The 25,862-nt window shown below is 43.5% G+C and overlaps 2 protein-coding genes across 2 annotated transcripts in view; one reads left to right on the top strand and one right to left on the bottom strand.

Annotated features, from left to right (window-relative positions):
• The window catches only part of IDH1 (isocitrate dehydrogenase (NADP(+)) 1, cytosolic), a 17,390-nt gene extending 1,427 nt beyond the window's left edge, over positions 1–15,963 (top strand). Inside the window, exons 2-9 of the mRNA XM_008634704.2 lie at positions 2,395–2,524; positions 4,015–4,306; positions 6,428–6,533; positions 9,117–9,294; positions 9,700–9,851; positions 10,925–11,065; positions 13,285–13,447; positions 13,948–15,963. Coding sequence (XP_008632926.1) covers positions 2,403–2,524; positions 4,015–4,306; positions 6,428–6,533; positions 9,117–9,294; positions 9,700–9,851; positions 10,925–11,065; positions 13,285–13,447; positions 13,948–14,041 — 1,248 coding nt within the window. The 5' untranslated portion in view covers positions 2,395–2,402 and the 3' untranslated portion in view covers positions 14,042–15,963. The remainder of the gene's footprint in view (positions 1–2,394; positions 2,525–4,014; positions 4,307–6,427; positions 6,534–9,116; positions 9,295–9,699; positions 9,852–10,924; positions 11,066–13,284; positions 13,448–13,947) is intronic.
• LOC103616621 lies at positions 15,395–25,856 on the bottom strand. Its single transcript, XM_008634832.2, has 8 exons — positions 25,533–25,856; positions 24,584–24,759; positions 24,256–24,318; positions 23,555–23,649; positions 22,714–23,012; positions 20,190–22,106; positions 18,896–19,022; positions 15,395–18,128 (listed from the first exon to the last, which is right to left on the bottom strand). Exons 1-8 carry the CDS (start codon positions 25,672–25,674, stop codon positions 17,945–17,947), a joined length of 3,003 nt encoding a protein of 1,000 aa, XP_008633054.1. The 5' UTR covers positions 25,675–25,856; the 3' UTR covers positions 15,395–17,944.
• Between the last annotated feature and the right edge of the window lie 6 nt (positions 25,857–25,862).

Genomic DNA, 25,862 nt, shown 5'->3' with positions numbered 1-25,862 from the left:
GCCTCGGCGTGGGCGGCGGCTGCTGCCCGCGGCCCGGTGGTCGAATCCCCCCTGTGCCACGAGATCGCCTTGTCAGGGGAGAGAACGGCCGAAAAACAAGTGCGGGCGAGAGCTCGGTTAGTGCCAGGGACCCGCTCCGCGCCCCCTGCGAGCTGTCTCCTCCAGGGAGATCTGCTGTACGCCGGAGTTACGGACTTGTTGCAATAGTTAATTATTGCCTGTAGGCCCCGAGCCCTTCCTCGGGACCAAGGGGTGTTTGGAAATACACAGTTTCTTCTAAGTTGCCTTGGCTGTGTGCCTGGGTTAAGTGTATTTAATGAAGAGCTGCCGTAGTAGAAAGACCTTGCTGGATTTTGGCAGTTCAGTATAAAATCAGAGTGGCAGAGTTGAACTCTGGGGAATGTGTGCTCTCTAGAGGAGCCTCTTGGCATGTTGACTGGTGTGCAGAAGAGCGATGCTACTGCAGTACTGCCCCAGATCATAGAGAAACTGGGGACAATGCTGCCTGAGGAGGAGAAAAGTACCGGGGCCATGATCAGATAAACATGTTGGATGCCGTCAGAGTCGTTGAAGAAGCTGCTGTTTCCAACCAGTGGAGATGAATCCCAGTGGAGGTGTGTCTCACCTACCTCTGTGTCCTCTGCATGACAGCAGCATCGATTAGTTCTGAAGCCAAACCTATTGCCATAGCTGACATAGTTTGATTTGTCTTAGTTAAGTAGAACCAAACCACAAAACAAGCAGTGTTTTGTGGGTTTGTGCATATCTACATTTTTACTTAAATGAATCAGACTGTAGTTCTGTGTCTAGGCCATGGGCTGTGATACAGACTTTTTTATTTAGATAGTCACAATTGAAAATTGGGTTCAAAGTACTTGTATAAATTAACTGAGTTCAGATAGAGTGTGGTCATGTGAAGTTCAAGTTCTCCATGAGGATTAGAGAGGCCCACTATAAGCCAAAGTACTATCTGTGTTAGGGATAGAAGTGCCTGAAGTAGTTTATCTTTTGAACTGAGTCCCAGTAGCACAATCTTATTTTATTTTTTAAATTTTAATTCTTTGGGGGAGAAGGTTGTGTTGTTTTTTGGGTGGGTTTTGTTTTGGGGTGGTTTTGTTTTGGGCGTTTTTTGGTTGTTGGGTTTTTTTTGTTTGTTTCCTTTTTTTGGTTTTTTTTTTGTTTTTTTTTTTGGTTGGTTGGTTTTTTTTGTTTTTAGCTTTTGCTCTTTAAAAGGTTTGCAAAAGCTTGATCCCATGAACATAGCTTAGAAAGTTTATTCTTTTCCCAGACTAAAATTGTTTAATAGATTGGATTTTGGAAATGCGGCACAAGGTACTTTATAAAAAAAAAAAAAGAAAATTGGAACCCTGGGACAGTCTCCCAACATGCTTGTAATGTGAGGCCCTTGCTTTGCAAGCCTTGCACCTCTGAAGGACTTGGTCTAGATGAACAGATTGTGTGTGTACAGTAGAACCCTTCAATCTGGATCAAGTCATTCATGACCATTGGTCTCTGTGCGACTGCAGCCTCGGGTACAAGGTTGCTATCTCACTGTAGTATCCCAGCAGCTGAACACAAGAACAGGACTGTCTGGAAGGAGGAACTTGCCAAGTCATAGCTCTTGCATAATTGGAGCCAAGACCCGAGAAGCTGTGGCTGTTGGAAAGCAGGGCACTGTTAGAGCAGTTCAGTGGCTTGTGAAGTTTTCTTGACAAAAAAACTAAGTGCAAATAGAAGGGCAGAGTTCAAGTTTATTTTTTGGAGGCTTTTTTCACAAATATCTTGGGAAACTTCTGTTCCCTACAGCAAACAAATTTGTCCAGTATTTATTTTACTGTGGAAATAAAGCTTTCCACGAGAAAATACTCTTGATGCGTAGCCCTTGGATTTTCCTACCTGTTTCCTTCCTTCCTGGGGGACAAAGCTAATAAAGAAGCTGACAATATATTAATCTTAATGGTTTCAGCAGTGTGAGCGGTCATTGTAATCATGTCCATTAACCCCTGATTTTCAGGAAAAGGTGGAGAAACAGGCAACTGGACTAGAACTCATGACATCTAAAAGGAAACAGTGCTCATCTATTTCTGTGGAATTTGGGGGAAGAATTTGGTTGTGTTTTCAAATTCTTTCATACAACCATAATTAAAGCCCATGCCCTTAATTCTCAGATATTAAGCTTTCTTTTTATCCTCACATACATCTCCCTAGGAGCTGGAGCTTTAAGGAAAATACCATTTAACATGAAACTAAGGGTAAACTGGGGTTATTTTCAAGACTTTTTGGAGACATCCTGTGTACTATATTAGTGCACTACTTACCTAGTTATGTTGTAAAAATCAGGATACATGTATTGGTAGCTTTTAACTTAGGTTGGGGTTTTTTTATGTCTATTGCAGTTCAAGATGTCTAAAAAAATCCATGGAGGCTCCGTTGTGGAGATGCAAGGAGATGAAATGACACGGGTCATCTGGGAGCTGATTAAAGAAAAGCTGATTTTTCCTTATGTAGATCTGGATTTACACAGGTAATGGCTCTTTGACAGTCAGCTACTTTATACTGCAATTTGCTTGTGTCATTAGGCATTGATGGAGTTTCACTTGGCGCCGGAAGCATCCCCTCCAGGATTCCTCACAGCAGTGAGCAGTGAATGCTGAATTGAGAGTTAGCTTTTTTCCTGTACTGTGCTTTTAAGAAAGTCTCTCAGAGACACAGCCTGTATTTTGATCTCCTGTGTCTTGGGTTTCCAGCACCTGGGCAGTCTGCGTGACTCCCTGCAGCCTAAACAATTAGAAACATGGGGTGTTTCAGCTACTCCCTGACTTGAAGCCTAGCATCTGTGAACCCCTGAGTAGTCTTATGGCTTCTTGCCATGCCTGTTTGAACATCTGCCCAGAGGACAAAAGGGTGGTTGTAGGGCACGGACTCTGCCCTGATGGCTGTAAGCCTGAGCTCTGTTGCTGATGATGTGAGCTAACTGTTGCAATTACTCCCTGAACCTAGGCTGGGCTCCTATACTCCCTTCTGGAAAAAAAAAAAAACAAATACTAGCAGCTGGGTACAGCAAAAGGGACATGCTGTCTACAGCATCTGGCCAAGCAGAACAAATAATCTCTTCCCTTTCTGGCCACCGAGCTACAACTGTTAGAGAAGCATCCAGCTACATTGCTCCTAGCCATGTGGACAGAGGCCTTCAGTGGTATCTGCCACAGTTAAACCCACAAGTCTGACCTCTTCCCCTGCTGCTGGAGACATCTGTATGCCACCTACATCAGGCTTTCTGCTTGCTGGTGTTGGGAACCAAGCAGACAGGAACCCAGCAGCATAATACATGCATACAGTCTGGAGAGCATCCCTTTTCAAAGAGGGGTGGGAGGAGGGCAAGCAAACCCCTGGCTGAGCCAGCACAATGGCTAGATTCATGTACAGCTGGCTGTGCTTCAGGGCTGTTCCATGCTGGGCACCCATTGTTCTCCAAAAGCTATTAAAACAGTGAGTATGGAAATGACCTTCCTCTGATGTTTGAAGGGAATATTGGCAGTTTTGCTGCCAGAGCAGGATTGTGGGTCCATTGTCAAAGTGGTTTTTAAGCCTAGTGTAGCTTCATGTGCTCAGTACATGAAGGAAGCCAGAACCCTCAGCACAAGAGGTTTGAAATAAAGGCTCATATTCATCTGGGTATTTTGCTGCTCCATACAATTTGAATCCTCAACTGAAAGCTGCCATTGCAGGAAGCTCAAAAGGCAAGGCAGAGGAGATACTGTCCCATGCTGGCAGAAAACCTGAAGCATAAACTGAAGCTCTTCTTTCTCCAATCTCCTACCAACCTCCCCTCACAGGAGAAGTGTCACTGTGTAAGTCTGTTTTCTTCCAGCATTTGCTCTGGAAGAGGGATAACTTCAGTTGTGGCAGAATGCTGCAACTACACTCTCAAGCACATATGGGTCTTGTTTCTTTCCTTTTGAACACAAAGAAATGTCCTGGGCAGTCCTGACCGTGTCTGTGGGTTTGTTACAGCTATGACTTGGGCATTGAGCATCGTGATGCTACAAATGATAAAGTAACCGTGGAAGCTGCTGAAGCCATAAAGAAATACAATGTGGGCATAAAGTGTGCAACCATCACTCCTGATGAGAAGAGAGTGGAGGAGTTCAAGTTGAAGCAGATGTGGAAGTCTCCCAATGGCACAATTAGAAACATCCTAGGTGGCACTGTCTTCAGAGAGGCTATTATCTGCAAGAACATTCCCCGGCTGGTGTCTGGATGGGTGAAACCCATTGTCATCGGCCGTCACGCTTATGGGGATCAAGTGAGTCATTTCAGTGTTTACACTTCTTTTTGTCTCAACAGGCTTATTCCTGACTGGTACAGAGCTCCAAAGACATAGACATCCCTGTGCTTCTGCTCTGTCCCTTGCATTCCACCTGGGAGCACATACTTGCTAGCACTTTGTTTGTACTGCAACTGGCAAGTGTGGGAGAGCCTGGTTCATGCCTCTCTTCCTTGAACAGTGTCACTGTATAAACAGCATTCAGAGGCCTGTGCTTGGATTAGATAGGCCTGTACTTAGACACTTAACTCTGCTAAGATATTGTGCATCACCTCTCCTAGAACCCTCTTCCCTACATAAGAACATTTTTAGAAAATATCCTTTACACAGCCCACCTTCTTACTTTGTAGGACTTTCTGGTGTAAAATGTTGCTCACAGCAAAAGTGGATACAAGTGAGTGATTTCTAGAAGTGGGCAAAATTGCCTTCTGTCGCTGTTGTCCCCAGGGACGGTGAAAATCATGACACGAATTCAGGTCCAGGATGAATGGGATTATTTAATTAATTATCACCTCGTTTATATAACTTGGTTCGCAATAGCGAAATTACGTTATTGGGTGCTTGACCCTACACCTCCCAGAGTGATTGGCTGAATGCTACAATGCCTATTTCAAAATATTTTCTTCAGTGAACCAAAACAAGACCTTGCAGGTACAAGATAGAGAGTTAGTTTGCAGAAGTCTTTCACTGTTTCTCAGCTAAAGCATGAGAAAGGAAAAACTTCACAAATGCTTCAGCAGCTGGAAAATTCCTCTGCTCCTGCTTTTTAGCATCCACAGCCTTCTGTATGGGGTTGTGGTTTTGTTCTATTTTTTTTAATTTTTTTTTTTTTTACTGTGGTCTGCTGCTTAAACTTGCACAGCATACCTGCAGAGTTGGTATCTGAACTGGGCACATCAGGCTGTGGTACAGAAGTAGGGAAACATCATTTATCAGAGCTCTCCTGACAGTGGTAGTACAGGGCTCTCAAGAACCCTGGAATGGTTCTCAGTGTTGTGCCCTTTGGGTAGCCTGGAAGACAAGAATCAGTCATACTGTTCTCCGTGGGCAATCATATGCTGTAAAGCAACCAAACATGGCAAAAGAAAAGTCTTCTAGAAAAGCCAAGTGCTTAAATAGATGGGTAAACCTGCAAACTGAGGGCAAGTCATTAGATTACCTGGGATAGGAAGGTAAAATAATAAATTTTCAAGAGGAAAATAATTGCAGAACCCTGACACTAGAAAAGAATGAGATTCAACATCCTTAAAGGTTGTGAATAATTAAGAAGGTCAAAATAATAATAGAAAACAATGGATTAAAGGGGAAGGATTGAAACCCTGCCAAAGTATGAGATTAAAGTGAAAGGAACAATATAAGAACATACAAAGGACATAGGAGCGAGACACTTCAGAACAGCTCAGGGAACAGATTCTCTTGGTAGGAGGAAAACTACTTGAAAAATAATAACAAATTTCAAGGAAATGTGACTTCATACAATACTGTTCAGAGCAACTGGGAAGATGAGACATCATTTAAATACTTGAAGTTTTTAACTTCAAAGACTCATTCTACAGGTTGGCCTTTCAAATGTCATCTTGTATGATGTGTGATTCCCTGTTACTTAAGAGATCAGCAGTTGTAATGAGTGGCTTTTTTGAGGCAGAGAGGGGAGCCTTTCTACCCAGCAACCACGCAATGGTCTAAATAATCTGCACTTTAAAACTTTAGTGTATCTGCAAAAGTACATACTCTGCCAGTTGATGGGGCCCAAGGATCTGTGAGTTTTTTCCCCTAAAGGGAAGGATGGCTTCTGAAACAGGCAGACTCTTGACTACTTAAGGACACAGTTTAGTGGTGCACTTGGCAGTGCTGGCTGGGTTAACTGTTGGACTTGATGATCTTAGGAGTCTTTTCCAACCTAAGTGATTCTGTCACTCCTGTCTTTCTAATCTTTAGTAAAATAATCCAATGACCATCTGGCTGAATAAAAAGTCTACTTAATGGGGTTTTTAGTACGACTGCTTTTCTGTACCCTGCCCTCCCAAATGAGGGCTGTCTTTTATGGTTCTCTCTTCCTGATAGATAAAATCATTGTGGCAATTTTTTTTTTTTTAACAGTACAGAGCAACTGATTTTGTGATACCTGGGCCTGGAAAAGTGGAGATGACCTACACTCCCACAGATGGAGGCAAACCAGTCACATATCTGGTCCATAACTTTGAAAGTAGGTATTTCTCTAAGTAGTGATTAAAACTACTATTTTGGATTTAATTCAACCTTGAATTATCAGTCAGATCTATTTGATGGTAAAATATGGTTTTGAGGTAGAGTGGGGGAGAAAGCTTGGGTTTTCTTCATTTATTTGTCAAGTGCTGAAAGCTCCTTGAAACCCTCTGGGATCAAAGAGGCAGATCAAGAATACAATCATATTAGACTGGCCACCTGTCATGCTCTTTATATCATGACTCTGGTAGCAGCATGTATGTTTTTCTCTCTAATCAGAGGCAAACTTGCTATGTAAAACGAGGCCTGACCTAAGGGGAGCTACGTTTGAGAACAATTCATGTGTAATTTTTTTCTGGGTTTAGTTTGTCTTACTGATCTCTGTATACCTTTGCAGTTTTTGCCCTTCTTTATGAAGCAGTCTTTTTATTTGCTCAGTAGAAATGAGAATTAACACTTACTCTTGTAAGGTGGAAAGATTTTACAAGGATGCTCCTGACTGCGTAGGCTGTAACTTTTAACAGAGGCAGTCCCAGAGGTTTTGGTGTCCCTCCTATCCCTATTGCTGTGCTGGTTGCAGACATTGCTAGGCTCAGGAGGACTCCTGACATTGGTGGGCTTTGTTGCATGGAAGCAGTTACACGTGTGTTGCCAGCACTCAGGCTCTTTTCTCTAGGGGCAGGATTCAGGAAAACATAATATAGGTTATCTCTCTTGTCTATCATTGCTCAAAGGGTTCAGGATTTTAAGTCTTCTGGTGATCTATTTGTGAGTGTGCAGTGTTTTAGTTTTAGCTACAAAAAAAATGAAGTCCATGTAAACCACAGCATCCTTGTTTGTGTGCAGTTGGTTTGGCAAACAGATACCAAGATTGACGTATGACCCTCATTTGTAATACTTGATTTCTCTGGCATTCTTGCTCGTAAGAGCCTATATCTCTACCATCTCTTCTGGCATATCCTTTCATCTGGAGTTCACCTGCTTCACTGCCAGTCCTAATCTGTTTTCATTTGATAGGTGGCTGGTGAGCCTGTGTTGAAGATGGGCGGCCATCCAGCTGCCAGTCTGATTTGCTGCTCTGCGTTGCATCAGCGAGCAGAAAGCAAGGAAGTGCAAAGATGACAGATTACTGCTGTTGCTCTGGGGAACTGTCCTCCCCATGCATAACTGTTGTGCCCAGCATGTCTCCCAAATGATTAAGGGAAGGTTGTCTTTTTGCTGTACTAATATGTTCAACCTTGACACTGAATCAAGAGATTTTTAGTAGGCAGTAGAATTGTATGATTGCAATAAAGATTTTTTTTTTTTACATGAATGAAAATAGCTCTTTGAATAAAACTTAGAGCTGTCATCCAGCAACCATGAAATCATGGCTCCTGAGGACACAGTCTCTGTAGCTGATCACACCCTGTACTGTCCTTGACTCCGTAGGGAAGGTACAGGGACAACATGTATTTTCACTGGTAACAACAGGAATTTCATTCTCTGTCAGTATCAACTTTAAATTACATTGCTATCTTGGCAAGCAGATAAACCTCCTCTGGCTTCCCCTGTTCATTCTGCATGTATGTCCATGTAGTAACAACCACCAGGAGGTAAGGACAAATGGATATTAGGAAAGGTATTTTTAAAAAGTCTGGGTTGTTTCCAGAGCAAAGATCCCTGATAGAGTATTGTACAAAAACTAGATAGATGGTGGTAGTGAGGTGCTTAAAATTAAGTACTTGGTATCTGCTTTTCACTAGAAACACAGAGCTGTGCTCTGAAAATGACAAAGCTTTCTCATGAAGCTCTAGACCCTGCTTTCACCCACAATCTTCCTCTTCCATGATCTGAGTGCTTCTTGCAGCTGGGCTGCAAGTTCAGCACGCTTCCATTTTTGCTTCTAACACATCTGCCTAACACAGTCTAAGTCGTGTGAATGTTTTTAGTTCCTCAGAGCCTTCTCAGGACTTGCCTGAGCACCCACACAACTGGCACGTTTTTCCCACAACTTGCTAGACGTGAGCCTGAGTGGGTGGATCAAAGCTGCAGGGTAGGCCCCACATGTGCTGAAAAAAATGCAGGAATTCATGCAGAGTCTTGTTTACCTGAGCTAGGCAAAGTAGTCTTTGACTGCTGGAGTTAGTTCTGAAGGTGCAGAGCATTTAAGGTGTGAGCACATCCATTTCTGGCTTTGACTGAGACCTCCTGCTCCAAACTGCTACCTTCTGCTTTGATAGAAGAAGACTGTATTACTTAAATGGCTAGTAGGAGTTCAAGCACACTCGCTTCTGTCACAGTTTTGCTGCTTAGGCTGGATTAGAACAAAACTTCTTAGAGGGATTAGATCACATTATTAAGATGTACTTACTGTAAAACAAAACCACCTTCCTATCCATGTGTCACAGAACTGCTGGAGCTTTGAGCTGATAGTGCAAAGCAAGTCTTCTCCTGAAAGAACCAGCCTTAAATTGAGAACTAGATTAAAACACATGGGGAGAGCACCAGCCTACCTGCCAGCCAAAGTCTGCTACGGGGAGAGTAAAATTCTTAACTAAAACTAAATCTAGTTGATTCCTATCTGTTCTTCCTCCACTAACAGGCTGTGGTGGCGTAGCCATGGGAATGTACAATCTTGACCAGTCTATAAAGGATTTTGCCCACAGTTCCTTCCAAATGGCACTGTCTAAAGGCTGGCCCCTCTACATGAGCACCAAGAACACCATTCTGAAGAGATATGATGGCCGCTTCAAAGACATCTTCCAAGAGATCTATGACAGGTAATTAGTTGTGTACTTCCTACTGCAATGCATAAGTCTGCAGCAGGAACATCCCCTCCAGCCTTGTGAGTTGCTTTTTCAGACATTCAGCAACACTTTGAGGGCACCAGGGATGCCGTCTCTATCACAGTGTCCCTTGTCCTGCAAGGCACAGTACTCGATGTTGAAAGCTCTGCTAAATGTGGCTGTGGTGTCCATCTCTTCTAATAGAGTTACAGATTCTCTGTGGGTGCCTCTGTGACTCTGAAGCAGCCATGCTGTAGCCTAGCAAAGCAGACAAGGGAAAAAAGAGTAAAGAGAATGTGATTTTTTTGTTGGTTTTGGTCTTATCTCTTTGCACCTCTGTATGCACAAACTCTGCAATCCCTGTTTATATGACAAGGTGTTTTGTTTTTTGTTTTCCAGAGAATACAAGTCACAGTTTGAAGCCAAAAAGATTTGGTATGAGCACAGGCTCATTGATGACATGGTTGCTCAGGCCCTGAAGTCTGAAGGAGGTTTTGTCTGGGCCTGCAAGAACTATGATGGGGATGTGCAGTCTGACTCTGTTGCACAAGGTATGAGGTGCTTCCTGTGCCACACTGAAGTAGGCTTAGTGGTAGTCTCTTGTGTCCTTCTGTCACATCTTATGGAATGGTCCAGGAGGTGGTGTTGGGTCTCAGAATTTGTATTTCAAATCTGTGGCCAGTGATGGAGGTATCAGGCACTCAAAAAAATTCTGATTTTGCTTTTACAAGAAAATCTATTGAATGTAGACTCTGTAGTTGTATTTATTTGCAGGAGGGAAGTTCCTACCAACATGATAGCTGGTAGGCTTTCTATTCTAATGGACAGTATCTAGACAGCTGGTTCTGTCTCACTGACGGCTTGAGTTAAGCTGACTGCTGATGAGTGTGAGGGCAGGTGCTCTATAGATCAGTAAGAAAACCTTCAGGACCTAAAGCTACCTGTCAGGTGTAAAGAGAGAGATTGATATGTTTAACTTGACATGTTTGTAGTGCTTGATCAAAATCCGTTATAACCAAGGTGCCTGTTGCCAAAACAAATACAGATACAGAATTCCACAGGATGAGATGTGTGGCTTTATGTAATATGCTCTTTCTGAAGTAATGCCACTAAACTGCCTCCCACAGAACAAGGATGCGTGTTGGACTACTAAACAAAGCAGCTTTCAAAGATGCAGGTCTCTGAAACCTCTAGGGTTAGAAGTGGTGTGAATGTCCAATATCAGAAGCTGCTGGTTCCTCTCACAAGAGCAGATGCTCTTGATAATAAGTTGGTTTGTTATCACCCTGTGTGGAAGACAAGCAACACTTACTGTTCTCTTACTGTACATTTTCAGTAGAAATCTGTCCAGCAAATTAGGTGACAGTACTAATTCTCTTTAAATGGTGGAGAATGTCTGTGTATGTATATCTCATGGTTCAGTAGCACTTCTTGTTCAGATGAACTGTTATTTCAGTCTGTAGGGACTTGCCAGTTGGTTGCAGAAGCACTACTGCAACTGTGCTGTTCAGGGACTTTCATGTAAGTGGGAGGATGTAGGGGGACTGTAGGATGGGGAGATTAAGGGGAATTTGACAGAGCTGTCCAAAGGAGACACTGAACTTTTGAAACTTGTATTCTGTAGGCTATGGCTCTCTGGGGATGATGACCAGCGTGCTGATCTGCCCTGATGGCAAGACTGTTGAAGCAGAAGCTGCTCATGGGACAGTTACTCGTCACTACCGCATGCACCAGAAAGGCCAAGAAACCTCCACTAACCCCATTGGTGAGCTGCTTTTCACTGCCCTTCATCATCTCTACACATGAAAGAACAAGTTTAGAGTAAGAACATCTGCACCCTTTCTGCAGACAGTTGCACCAATGAGTGGTGAAACTTGCAGTTCATAATGCATTTTTCTTCTCGAGACTGTGACAACCCTTAAGGGGAAGGAAGCACCTAAGGTTCTTAAATGCTCATTGGTCAAAAGAAACTACAAAAGTCAGAGGGTCTGCAAACAATCAGAAAGTAAATTAGTAAGCTACACACTTGGCATGGAAGTTGCTGTGTTAGTCCCTGATCTACAATATAAGCACACTGCAGTGGGTTTTGGATAAAGGGGCAGGGTGAAAGGGAAGAGAGGAATTAAAGAGGGAAAGATGAAGTAAAGTAAGAAAGGAAAAGAGAAAAAGAGAGAATTAAAGAAAAAGAGGATAAATGATAGAGAAAAAGAGATCACCAATCCTGGTTACAGCATTGATCTATCTGAGGGGATGCCAGTCCTGTTTTCAGTGCTGGTAAGTGGCGATCCAGCTGCATTGGTCTGACTGATGAGATGTCCAGGGCCCTGGGGGCACCACCTGGGCTTGGGGTGGGGGGAGGGTACCTTTTTATGGACAGGTTTCTTGCTTTCTGTGTAGATTAGTCATCAAGTGCAGTCCATTCTTTCAGGCCTGTCTGGAAATGGGTCAGAGGGCTTTTGGGGTCTTTGGTCTCAATCCCCACCTATACGCCATGCCCACTTCCTGCCACTCATTCTTGTGCTTGCGCTGTACTGTGTTGTGGTTCTTCCTCACAGAAAAATACTCTCCTGTCTCCACCTGGCCCCCCTTCTCCAGTCAAATCTTGTTCTTTCTCATGGCATGTCAGTACCAACAGTCTGTGCTTGGCTCCACAGCCATCCATTTATCAGTGTTTGAGACACACACATTAGTCCCTTCTCTTGAGATGAGTTCAGTTGGTCAGAGCATGGTGCTAATAACACCACGGTTGTGGGTTCAATCCCTATGTGGACCATTCACCTAAGAGTTGGACTCGATGATCCTTCTGTGTCCCTTGCAACTGGGACTATTCTGTGATTCCATGTGGATCTTCTGGAAATGAAGAGCTCCAAAAGATCTCACTGTGGGCTGCTGTTTAAAGGGTTGTTAGAGAGTAGGGTGTAGTATGCATTAGCTCCTTACAGTCAAGAGCTCAAGGGGTCTCACTTTGAATCACTGTTCATGGGGTCGCAAGAGAGTGGGCTTTAGTCATAGTAGTTTTCCATCCTGGCAGCAACTCAAGTCAATGACTTTCTTTGAAAGTTCAGTAACAAAAATATTATTCAACTTGGGTTGTTTTTCAAGCAAGAAAAATACCTTTCAAAGGCTGTTCATTAAAAAAATGTGCTCACTAGACACCGCTAGTTCTTGGGTTTCTGACAAGCTTGAGAAGGGCATAGTCCAGGTGTGGTTTGTCAAGGCCAAGGCCTAACAAGCATTTCTCAGATCACAGTGTGGCCTGAGGGAGGCAAGGGAATACACCCCCACAGTCCCTCCTGTGACTTAAGCCAGCTTCTCTGGGCCTCTACAGACACAGCCTAAAGCAAAAAACAGGCTGGAATGGAGTGGGTGCAAGGGATAAGCTAGACCTAACCTAGCTTTGAGGTATGCACTCACTCTTCAGGAAACAATTGGCTTATTGGTTTATTGGTGTATTGATTTATACAAGGCCTTAAGGTTTAGGTTGGTTGTTTTTTATTTTACTCCTCTTTCTGATGGTTCAGAAGACCCAACCACACCCCAAGCCATGTACACACTCAAAGTGTAAGTGCGCTTGGAATGGGACATGAGGGAAGGAATCCTCTAAATTTGCATAGAGACCAGAGCATAATGTAGTATAAGGAAACAGACTGCACCCTTCTATTCCAAGGTTCTGTGTAACTACAGAGTCCTACCGTGTGTCATTCCTTCTGACTTGGGCAGGAGGAAAATACAATGACGTGCATAGATTACTGGAGGCGGTGAGTAGTTTCTGAGGTCTGCTTTTTTTTTAGAGTTGGATGAAAGGCAGAGGATACCTAGAAGAAGATAAGTGTTCTCTTTCCCATACTAGATTTTCTATCTTTTTTTTTCCATCTGCTTTCAGTTTTATTGATATTAAAAAATCCAATTATTGTTCCGCATGATGATTTAGAGCAACTTTCAGGAAGTTCTAGAAGGATAGAATAACCTAGTGTTCTCTCTCAGCCTCCATCTTTGCATGGACAAGAGGCCTCGCTCACCGAGCTAAGTTAGACAACAACACTAGCCTCAGGAACTTTGCAGTTGCCCTGGAAGAAGTCTGCATTGAGACCATTGAATCTGGCTTCATGACAAAGGACCTTGCTGCCTGCATCAAAGGCCTGCCTAAGTAAGTGTATGAAATAACCAGCTACGCTTAGAGGAGGCTGTTTTACTTGGTGGTTCTGAAGAGCATCTGCTGGAACATTATTTTAGTATGGTAAAGAACAGGAGTCTGTCTCACAGAGCTTACCTGTTCCCAGTGCTGTACAAACAGAACATGAGACACTTCGTGACCCAAGCAGCTTAGTCCAGATTGCTCTCTCTCTGCTATTGTACTGAATGAATGGGGAAAAAAGTAAAGTAGGAACTGCAAAGATTTTTTTTTTATGACAATCTAGCTATGTTGGCCAGATCCTAATAAATGAAGAAGACCTACATAAATGAAAAGTATCACCTGGCTACCTCTTCCCTGGAGCCTTTTGGCAAATAAACCCCAGCCTGATGAGTAGGAGAGAACTATTTTGGTTTTAGAGGGAAGACATAAAGTTCTTTGAACAGTCTTCCCCTGCTTTGATTATTTGAGAGTCTGTACAACTAATGTCTATCTTGTTTTGTTTCCCCTGCCAGTGTCACACGCTCTGATTACCTGAACACCTTTGAGTTCATGGACAAGCTTGCTGAAAACTTGAAGCGGAAGCTGGCCTCTCTGCCCAAGGCTTAAGGCATGGGTCCTACTCAAGCTCCTCTAGCAAAGTGTCTCCCACTTACACCAGAGTATAAGTGGCACTGTATCGTACTTTGTTGTGCTTCTTTTAGGCTGTTCTTCAGCTTTGACCCTCCGATATTATCACACTGGTAGATACTTCCTATCAGAATCATCTCTTCGCCCAATTACTCATTTTTCTCTTGATTTTCTGTCTGATGCTCTTTCTGCTCACACTTGAGTCATCTTGCAAAGCACAGGCACTTGAAGTCTCTTTCCTCAAGAAAAGTGAATTTTGTAGACTGGAATCACCTGAGGGACCTTCATGACTTGAGAAGGTATGAGCTGGGGGTTTGAGCAAGCTCTCCATACTTTGCATCTCAAAGATAGGTCCCTTCTTAACCTGTTGCATTAAGTCAACACTTTCAAGACTCTGCAGCTGTGCTGGATTCACCACATACGTACTTCCAAAGTTTTGGACTCCATCAGGACAGTGGGAATGGTGCTCCACACTACAGTCTCTATTCTTCCTGCCAAAAGTCCCCACACACGCCTTCTGCCCCATCTCACAGACTTCAGTCTCACTTGCAACTTTTGGCTTAAGAAGCTTCTTTGCATTTTGAGCACATTCTTCACCTTGAGATCTATCAGGACTACTTTCTGCATTGTTTTTAATTGCAGTTGTTTTCTTTTTTCCTGTTCTTGCTTTTTTTAGCAGTTGTTTTCTCATCAGTTTTAGTTTAATAGGCTCCCTCCAGGGTACAAACATTCACCCATGATTGCTCAATCTTGGTGAATTTTTAGTCAGTCTCACTCCCCCCAGATGTGAAACTGTACCAATATATAGATGATACTCTAATTGAAGGAGGTTCCCATGAAAAGGTGGGAGAAGCAGCAGCAATATGGGAAGCATTACATTAAGAAGAAATTGAAATTTTGCCTGAAAAATGTCAAGGATGAAGTAAAGAAACAAAATTTTTCAGTACTTGGTAGATGCAGGCAGTGGCAGTAATTCCCCTAGACACTTTAAAGGAATTAGAAGAAATACAAGTGCCCCCATCAAAGAATGAATTAGGAGCATTAATGGGAACTGTAGGATATCGGAGACAACACGTACCTGGATTTTCTATCATTGCTCGTATAAGTGGCTCTGTATCATGCTTTGTTGTGTAACATTTCAAACACTAGATAAAAATAAACATAGACACTTTTTCAATTTTTAGAAAATTATGTTTTCTGAGACCCTTTGAGCTGCTGGGCTAAGCCCTACTTTTGCTAAGCAGATGAATTTTATAAAAGCTTGGCATGGGGCTGGATTCCTAATTTTGTTCACAGCAGACCTGAGGTTTCTGTCCATGACTTTGATGTTTATCTCTTCCTCAGTCTAAAAGCCAGTTTGTGTCACAACTCTGGTCAAACCAGTGGTGACCTACTGCCCAACAGACCTTAGAAATGAGAACCGTCCTCCTCTCTCCAGTACTTCCCAGTGAGTGTGAGCTGAGGGCTATGCCAGCTCTACTGCAGCCCTCCTGAATTTATCTTAGTGCCAACCAGAGCACAGTATCCTGATACCAAGGGATTTGGTTCCATTGCTACAGTCAGGACTGTAGCATTTGAGTAGCACTTAGTAAATGCTGGAAACAAGCCTCATAGGCTAAGAGCCTACCAAAGCCATGCTGCAGTGTCTAAATGCAGGCCGTGCATTTAGTTATGCTCCTTCTGACTGGATGTGAAGCATAGGAACTGTTAACCTCTTCCCTCACCCCACACTTCATAAAGGTGCAAACTTTTCTCCAATTGTTTGGGCTATCACTTACCCTTGTTGTCTTACAGCAAGTCAGATCATGACTGTGAAAACTTATTCCATCCATGGTTGTATGTTGGGTTTTTTTTTTAAGGAATATTTTTAATTCAGACTAAAATAAAAGCCAACTAACATTCTTTGTGTCATTCCTTTGTGTGATTAGCAGGTATGGGGAAATCCTGCCTCAGAGAGAGATGCCAGTAGCTTTCAGCATGGTCCAGTACACACTGGGACAAACTGCTGGAATGTGATATAAACACAAAATATGTCCCTTCTTAAGAGTTTTAATTTGTTCTGGCCCAGGGAAAGCTGTGATGTGTAGTGTCATGGTAAGCATCAGGTAATGTACAAAAATTCAAAGATACCACTTGTATTGAAGTTTTATTTGAGGAGTAATATAAACTGATACATCATCGCTCAGCAAAACAAACTGGTTACACATGAACAAACTCTCCCCCTCCAACTGACTACTATACAGGTGGTGATTAGGATAGAGGTACCAATGTTAGACTAGGGCAGCTAGTATTAACATGTGTTTGAAGCACAGCTCTGTAACTGCTAGCAGCTGTCTCTGTACCTTCAATATGAACAACTACAGTCTATTATTCTGTTATTAGCACAAGCACATAAGTGCAGCTGGAAAAAGTCCCATTTCTGACCCACAGAGGCAATCAAAACAATTACTGGGAACAGTTGGAGATCTGTGTTCCTGCCTGGCTTCTGTCATCAGTGGGTCAACACAAGCAGGTTCTAATACAACAGCACCTTTAACAAATTCCCGGTTATTTACTAGCTCCTACCTGGCTTCCAGAGTTACAGAGTACCAGAGAAAGCATGGTAACTTCCAGAAAACTGAACAAATAAATAAGAGGGCATTTTTAAATCTTGGGCTTTTTGTTTCCTAGTTTTAATAACCTAATAGTACAGCTTAAATGTAAGCTAGGTAGTAGCATTTACCTGACTGCAGATGACACTATTTTCCCTCTACTAATGAAGTTTCCATCTTCTGGAGTGCTCTGAGTACAGCAAGTACAGCAAGACTCAGCCTATCCTCATGAACTGCTGGATGTTGTTGAAGTGCTGAGGAGAAGCAGTAAGTATGGTCAGAAGAAAAGAGCAGCCCTCTCCCTGCTCCACCACAAAGAGGAAACTTTTCCTGCTTCCAAAGGGGCACATTTCCTTCCCTTTTACTACCAGTCTGATTTCTTCTTTTCCTCACTATTCTCTCAAACATTTAGAATCAATAACCTTCAAAGTTACACCAGTAGACCCTAAAAAAAGCAAGTGCTGGAAGCCAGTGGGTGCTCAGTCTGCAATGGAAGAGTACAGGATTTCCTGAAACACAACTGACCCCATCTGGAGTACTGTGTCCAGCTCTGTGATTCCCAGCTTAAGAGGGACATGGACCTGTTGGAGCAAAGCCAGAGGAGGGACACAATGTTGTTCAGAGGGCTGAAGTACCTCTCTCCTATGAAGACAGGCTGAGAGAGTTGGGGTTGTTCAGCCTGGAAAACAGAAGGTGCCAAGGAGACCTTATCACATCTTCCACTACTTCAAGGGGCTACAAGAAGGCTGAAGGGGCAAGAAGTGATAGGAGAAGGGGGAGATGTTTTTAAACAGCTCTGTCCCACGGGACCCTCTCCTCCAATCACCTTTCCTGTAGCAATACTCAGAACGTTTGAGACAAAACATGCTTAGGTCTGGTCCTAAGCTCCCTGTGTTTCAAATATTCCTTAATGTTGGTTGGTATAGGGCTCATCTTCTGCTGCAGAGAGCTTTACTCCTCCCTGGCAGACAGGGGGAGAGAACAGGAAGGAAACAGAAGATAGCAAGTGGCTAATCATACAGCACATAAGGGCCATGTTCATCATTAAAACACACATCCATCAGTTTGTGTCAACCACTTTCCCCACCCCATGAGTCCCAAAGATTTCAAAACAGAAGAAATCCACGTTACAAGGCTAAATTTGTTGAATTGGTCCTTGGGTTGCCTTAATTGGAATAGTTCAACTGCCTGGTCAGTCACCTCCATCTTTGCTCGGGCCTCTGCATTCAAAGTTGTAGCCTTGTGGCTAAACACACAAGCTTCTAGGACCTTGGGAGCTGCCTTTCAACCACTATTCTAATCCTGATTCATTTCTGTTGACTGCGTTGGCAGTGGGATATCCTTCAGGAAGCTGTTCTTTGTCCTCTTTCATCTTCTTGGCCATTCCCTTGGCTTTGACAGGCTTCTTTTTTCTTTTGTAGAGAGGAGAGTGGAGGAACTCCGTGTCTGTAAATGGGTCACCCTGCCTCAGTTTCCTGCAGAACCAAAAGGATTACACTGAAACATCAAGTGTGCCTTGAATACATGTATTTTAGTCCCTAAAGTTTCTGATTTTACTGTAGTGCTTCCTCATAAGATGATTAAGTAGTACAGTTTGTTTCTTGTCCAGTACAGAGTACCTTCTGACACAATATAACCAGCTATTCACAGAAAGTTCAAACTGACACTTTTCAGGGAAAAACACACCCAGTAACATAACAACAAAGTCGTCATTTTAGGAGCACGTGATTCTGTGCAATAGCCATTGGATGTGCTGAATCTACAGTTTCTTAAGGAAAAGATGCAGCTATTTGTTTAGGTACCATATCTGCTAGTGAACTTAGATACAGCCTGCTCTCAGGAGGAAAGTATTACTCAGGTGTGTAAAATTTTAGTCGTCACAGAATGTAAATGAAATCAGGGCTTTTGCTGAGCTGTCTTTATTTAGCCTGTATTTTATCCTTGTGCTACTGCCTCATTAGCACTGGAGTACCACAGATGCAGTCTGCCAAGAGGTGGGCTCATTTCAACAAGTAAAATAACATCTTTGGTAGCTTGTTACCAGAAGCCTAAACATCCGTGCATGCTGATGCAGAATTCTGGAATAACACAGTGTTAGAAGAGGAGGGTCACAGAACACAAAGGATAAGAAGAACTTTAAACAAAGCAACAAAGGGTCCAGCCCTGGAGAGTGAGTACATGAGAGCAGAGCAGGGGTTGCAGCATGGGAACAGACTTTGGAAGGAATCATTTAAAGCCCAACCTATTGATTGGTGGCTCTTTGTAGCAGGTTGGCTTCCGTTTCCGCCTGGATGAGCACCCTGATGCTTCCTCCGAGCTGGAGTAAGACACAACCCTGGCACTGTTCAAGTCCCGTAGTGGCCTGATATCTGCAAAGGGAGACATTCACATGGTTTGATCAAAGTGATTCCAAATAATTTCCAGATATCCTAAGAAGTAACAGCTGTCAAACAGAAAGGTTTCTCTGAACGTGCACAGTCCAGAATCCAATCATATTCCCACTAAACTCAGGAGACCATTTTAATCCAAAAATACCAGACGTGGTCCTCAAAAATCTCAGCTCATAAATCAAATTAGGTCCCTCAGTGAAAAAATACAGATCACTAATACTGATAGTATCATGGTCCCTGGTGTAGTAGAAAAATGATATAAAAACTCTATTTGATAGCTGTAATGCCCAGGAGCTTACAGCCTGGACGAGACAGCAAGCTTATGGCATACAACCAACCTACCAGCAACCTACCAACTTCCAGCAAGACCCAGGATCATGCCAGTGGTCACTGCACCTTTCCAAGTAGAGTCAGTCAAAAGGAGAAGGGCAGGAGAACCCTCCCTCACTACAAAGTACAGCCCACTCCAGTTTGTCAACAGCTACAGAAAGAAAAACCTCACAAAACTACTCTCTTTACAGAGCATCCATTAACAGCAAACTCCCCAAAAGGTGTTTAACTGTCATCTTACCAGCCCAGGGATACACCCTCCAAATCCTTTTTAAAAACAAACAAAAAAAAAAAAAAAAAAAAAAAGCCACAACCAAAATAACTTAGGTTGGCTCCTGGTTCATTTCCAGTGAAGATATCACCTAGAGGTATGAAGTCTGACACCTTGCAGCATTCTGGACCAAAAATTTGTCATCGTCTTGATATTTTGTGTCCCAATAATACTGACTGACTCTAGTAGGCAGGGTCAGCATCAAATGAGACTTTTCAACTGCTTGAGTACTTAATTTTCTAAATTAATAGGTATGCCCTGTAGATAACAAGAGTGCTAACAAGATGCAGCACATGCTGCTAGTCTTGTGCCAATATCTACACATGGACAAGTGGACAGAAATTCTCATAGGAATGCTGATAAACTAGAAGCAAATGCAGCTACAGAAATGACTGGCCAGCACAAGTGGAAGAATAAATGGTGTACTGGAGACTGATCTTTAACTCTGAAAAAAGAGAGGAGAGGAAAGAAAATATAAGTGCTTGCTCCATGGATTTTTTGCCCTCATCTCGAAACACAAGTACCTTCCCCAGCTTACCACCTACCAGGTTCCTGTGAAGGTGACCTCCAAGAACTTGACTGGACTTGGTTCCTTTCTCCGGGTGTTTTCTCTGCAGTCTTTTCTTCAAATATCAGGGAGTTTTTTGACCAAACAGGGGATTTTGCTGGCATTCTGTTGCCCTCAGTACTTAAGCTCTTGGAAACTGGTACTTCTGTAAGTCTGGAGCTGACAGGCAGAACTGCAGAACTGGTCACATAGGAGGATTCAAGACTGTGTGAAAGGTCAGTAAGACTATCTGCAAGTGATGTCTCAGGTAGCTGCTCCTCCAGGAAAGCATCTGGCTCAGACAGCAGATGTGTAATGCAGGAAAACTTCCCCATCAGGACTGTTTGCTTGGATGCAAGTTCTGTGGAACTTCCAATGAGAACCTTGGCACCATGACTTTTTCTGGCCAGGGAATTGGTCTCTGGTGGTGGAGAGTTACTCCTCTTCCTCGGAGACTTGGGTTTGCAAGAGGCTTCTTTTTTCAAAGCATTCATGTTGTTGTCAACTTCACCTTGCCCTTTTTCTTTAAGGCCGCCTGTCTGTTTTTTATTGCTCTTTTGATTGCTCTTAGCAGCTCTGGGGATTTTGCTGCCTTTGCTCTCAGGAACAGACCTGGGAGGCACATTTTCATCCCCTTCAAATTCTGTCTGGAAACAACCCAAGTTTCCTGCGAGATCCAAAGGATGGACAATATAAGTTTTCCTGCGTGGTTTAAGATTACCTGGCAAATCCTTTGTGCTCTCATTAGCTACTCCTTGAACATCTATACAGGGACTAAAAATATCAACTTCATTTCTCTGATCACAATTGCTTTCCCTGACAGTCTTCCTGCTTGTTTGGCTTCTTTTAGGCCGTTCTTCAACTTTGGCCTCTGGTATTATCACACAGTTTGGCAGATACTCCTCATCAGAATCATCTCTTTGCCCAATTACCCTAGTTTTTCTGTTGGCTTTCTGTCTGATGCTCTTTCTGCTCACACTTGAGAATTGTGTAGAATTTTGTAGACTGGAATCACCTGAGGGACCTTCATGACTTGAGAAGGTATGAGCTGGGGGTTTGAGCAAGCTCTCCATACTTTGCATCTCAAAGATAGGTCCCTTCTTAACCTGTTGCATTAAGTCAACACTTTCAAGACTCTGCAGCTGTGCTGGATTCACCACATACGTACTTCCAAAGTTTTGGACTCCATCAGGACAGTGGGAATGGTGCTCCACACTACAGTCTCTATTCTTCCTGCCAAAAGTCCCCACACACGCCTTCTGCCCCATCTCACAGACTTCAGTCTCACTAGAACATGTTGCAACTTTTGGCTTAAGAAGCTTCTTTGCATTTTGAGCACATTCTTCACCTTGAGATCTATCAGGACTACTTTCTGCATTGTTTTTAATTGCAGTTGTTTTCTTTTTTCCTGTTCTTGCTTTTTTAACAGTCTTTTTCTCTCCAGTTTTACAACTACCTTTGCTTTTAACCTTTACAGGAACAAACTCAGGGACTTGGCTATAGCTGGGGTCTGTTTCAACACCACACCCCATTTCTTTTGTCTGTAGCTGCTCACAGAAAGTCTCTTTACCCACAGAGTTTCTATGAGAAATAACAGCAGTTTGAGTAGGTGAAGCCGGGGGACTGGGAGATCTCAGCTGCTGCTGTGTGTTGTTCTTGCTGGAGCTGCTGTTGTCCTGTGCAGTACTATCCCCAGCTGCCTGAGTGGAACTGCCATGTGGGAAGATATCCAGACCAGAAGATGGAGTGCTTGTAGCAAACAGGGTGGAACGCTTTCTCCTCTGAGTAACATGCCCTTTTGACAGATGATCAAACAAATCTTTTGCCATCTCATCAGCCTCATATGAAAGAGTATGACCTTCCCAGGCAAGTGCTGGCAAATTGTCGAGATTTTGTTCAGTAGTGCACAAGACCTCTGTTGGAAAGAAAAATTTCTTTTCTAAGGCTGAGAAATGAAGCAGGTAAACGCCATCTTTCCCCATACCACTAAAAGCCTTGCTCCATACACTGTCACGAATCCAGAGCATAGAAAAAGCATGATTTTGTCTCTACAGGGACTCCCCAAACTTACTGTGTACCAGAGTTGTTCAGCTGGCTTCCCTCTGAACAAAAGGGCAGCTCAAAGCAAGATCCCTTAACCAGCTGTAATACTTAGGAACACTCATGATCTGTATAAGAGTTACAATTTATAGGGCAAATCCACAAGAAACAGTTGTGCACCTAGTCAGATTCTGCAACTTCGCACATCTCTGAAAATCTTATGTAAGCTCAGTACCTATTACTCAAGAAGCCTGATTTACGAGCTTGAAGTACTGCAAATGTGCCACATATCCCTCTGAAGACACTGATTCTGGAGTATACATAACTCCAGCAATAACAGCCCCAGTGGAGCATGTAGTTCCTACCAGTCATTGGGAGCTGCTGGAGTTGTGGTTGAGAGCTAACTAGAGCCATGGCACTCATGCATTTCTGAGTACAGACAAAAAGTCCTACCAGAAGAACAGCAAAAGATGCAAATTTACCTCCAAAGATGCAAGAGTCAGGAAAAGCGTCCTCTGTTGCCAGTGCTTCAGTCACCTTCTTGTCATTCTCTTCCTGATGGAACTGAGGCTTCTCGTTGTGCTGCAGTGGCAAAGTATCTTTGGAGGCACTGGGCACAATTTTCAGGGGCTCATTAGAAGCAGATCTCTGAAGTTCTCCTGCATTAGAAGCAGGTCTCTGAAATTGTCCTGAGGATGTGAGTACTGCTGTGGAGCTGCCACCTTGCTGTTCTGCATCACGTAGCTTGGAAATGGGCACTCTCATCGGTATCTGTGTAACCCTGGTGAGAAGGAATAATAGCAATGGATTATGTTTCACAGGCCCCAGAATCCAGCAGACTAACTACAGGCCATGTGTGGGCAGCTCCAAGGACTGGCCTGTCTTCAAAGGGGAGACTGGACAAAGGAGAAACAGGACTTCAAATATACTTTAAGAGATGCTGCTCTGACCATCTTTCCAGAATGCAAGCTTACATCATACAAGCAAGTGACTACTAAGCATTTTTATGTCACAAACATCAAAGTAGCCAGCTATGGCACTCACTCACTCAAGCAAATCTTGCCGTGCTCCCCAGCTACAAAGAGAAAATTGCCTAAAAGTAACAGGGTCTCAAAGAAAGGAGATTAAAAAGACCACTTTTTGCACAGATTCAGCATTAGGACAAGGAGTGGCAATAAAAAGGCAGAATAAAGGAAAGCATCAAGCAGTGGTGGTTCAGAGTAGAGAGCTCATGTAAAACTGGCAGCTGGGCACACATAAAACACAAGAAGTTTAGCATATAGAAATTCAGGACAAGCTTGGTGGTATCATTTTAAAGCCCACCTCAGAAGCTGACCATCTGCAATATCATCGGCCCAGCTATCTTCAGTCATGCTGCTCTTCTGGCCACTGGACATGGATGCAGAATTTGTATGGAACTGGAAAGAAGAGAAATAGAGGAATGATTTAAAGTTCTTGAAATCCCTCATGCAGCCTCCTGCACAGAAACAGCAGAAGCTCAGTTTCTCTGGAAAGTATGTAAAGTACTGCCAGCAACCCTCTCACATTAAGGAATAAATTATGGAATAAATTGCAGCAGAATTAGATTGTGTCTCCACGGCCTAAGAATGAAGTTAAACTAGTTCAGATAATCTGAGACTAGGAAGCAGGAATATTTTCCCATCCACCCACAAGACAAGATACAGGGAAAGTGTCCTGTTCCCTATCCCAAGTTGCCATGGCAATACTTTAAAAAACAAATTGAAAAGAAGTCACAACCTGTCAGAACAGAAGAGCCTACTGGAAAATATAGCCAATAATCCAGAGGAAAACAGTTTAAAACTGTAGCTCTTCCTACAGAAAAAGTTACCCTGGAAATCCTTAACACCAAACTAAAAATAAGGACGTAGCCAGCACAACTCAAGCAACCAAAGAATAACAGGTGAAGCGTTCAACACTGAAGTGAGCAGGCAACACAAAGCAAAAGACACAGAAAAACACAGCCCCCTTCCCAGAACAGTGTGCTCCTTTTTCCCATGGTTTACCTCAAGCAGCTCAGCCGTCTTAACTGCAGCCATAAGATTGTCCATTTTTTTCAACATATTATTCTGTATTGAGGTAATAAAGAGAGAGAAGCCATAAAGACATTCAATCAAAACATCTATTCCAACAAGGATACTAGTAGCCAGAGCAAGGCTTGTTCTGGGGAGAACACAGCTTGGAAACAAAAATAAGCAAATGAATGTTGACCTTTTCTATATGTGAAGAATTCAGACATTCAACAACAGCTCAATCCTCCCACAGTTGAGATGCTAGTGCTGCACACCTTGCCTACCACCCCTCCCCATGCCAGCCACACTGTTAGTGCCATACCAGGAAGGAAAGCCTGTGCCGCAGCACAGCGTTCTGGAAGTGGCACTGCTTCACCTCCTTCTGTAAGATGATCTTCTCCTGGGTGAGCCGCTGTGCGTTGGCTTTCTCCGCATTGAGGGCCAGAGCCAATGCTTTATTGTTCTGCTTTAGGGAGACTTTCATAGTGGAGGAGTTGTCTGTGAGAGACAGAGCAGTATCACACACCATCAGCATCCAAGGTCTCATCCATACTTCTCCCCTTGTCATAATTCTTTCTCTTCCCAGACCAGCCTTCCTCAGATTCAGTTCTCCAACTCAAAAGCCCTCTCACAAAATCAGCAGTATTCTTCCTTCCAGCAATAGAAGTCTCCAGAGAAAACTGCAGGAAAAAATTTTCCGTAATAACATGCAACACTTCAGACACCCTCTCCACTCTCAGTGGGTCATGCTTGGGCAGCAAGCTTCAATTCTTAATGAATGATGGCATGGTTCAAGTGCTGAGTTTAAAAAGAAATGATTCTTGCTTTGAACAAGTTACCTACAGATAAGTCCTCATCACCATCCAAAAAATCGGAGAAAAACCTATTTTCCTCTACCCTGTTTCCCAATTTCAAAACAATTAAATAAAAGTAATGGAAATATCTGTGCTTTTCAAGGTAGTACAAATTATCTCCTGTTCTATCTTTGCATTATTTCCCCCATTAAAACAAGTCAGTTGGGCTAGCTTCTGCACAGGATTGCATATACTCTAAAATACTTCAGACACCTTTGGGCACCTTGAGTGGCACTTGGCACTCATCTGCAGGGCACTGAATGCACTAGGAACTCGCGCGCAGAGAAGCGGCTGAGAAGCAGCACATGAGCTCTGGTAAGGGGCTGCTGCCCACTCCTGATGCCACGGCCAAAGGCCCAGTTATAAGCTGACATGGCAGCCAGCCCCTGTACACACCGCAACGCAAAATACACTCACTGATGATTTTCGTTTTGATTTTTGATGCAAGCGAGGCATTCAACTTCGCAGTCCTCAAGGCACCCTTTTTCTTCTCCCGCATCCGCTCTCTCACGCCGCTCAGACTGAAGAAGGACATTTCGGCGGCCTCCCGCGCTGCCATCGCTGAAGAGAGCGACACCGAGCAGGGTCAGTCCCCGTATTTCCCTTCCGCAAGCCCTTACCGGCCAAGGCTTGCACTTGCCCCGAGAAGCGGCGCCGCGGCCCGGCACAGCCCCGCGCGGACCCCCGCAGCGGCAGAGGAGGCGGAGGAGGAGGAGGAAGACGAAGAAAAGGAAGAAGAAGAGGAAG

Source organism: Corvus brachyrhynchos, unplaced genomic scaffold, assembly GCF_000691975.1.
Source record: "Corvus brachyrhynchos isolate BGI_N302 unplaced genomic scaffold, ASM69197v1 scaffold255, whole genome shotgun sequence".
In the NCBI taxonomy this organism is placed as follows: domain Eukaryota; kingdom Metazoa; phylum Chordata; class Aves; order Passeriformes; family Corvidae; genus Corvus; species Corvus brachyrhynchos.
The sequence above is the reverse complement of the archived record's forward strand: the minus strand, read 5'-3'. Positions and strand labels throughout refer to the sequence as shown.

What these genes read in the sequence shown, in the direction of transcription:
- LOC103616621 (XM_008634832.2), bottom strand. Translation starts at nt 25,674, where the DNA reads ATGGCAGCGCGGGAGGCCGCCGAAATGTCCTTCTTCAGTCTGAGCGGC. An exon ending in AGACGGCTGAGCTGCTTGAG is followed by an intron (nt 23,650 to 24,255) that starts GTAAACCATGGG and finishes TCTTCTTTCCAG; the next exon opens with TTCCATACAAATTCTGCATC. An exon ending in GTCACCTTCACAGGAACCTG is followed by an intron (nt 19,023 to 20,189) that starts GTAGGTGGTAAG and finishes CTCCCTTTGCAG; the next exon opens with ATATCAGGCCACTACGGGAC.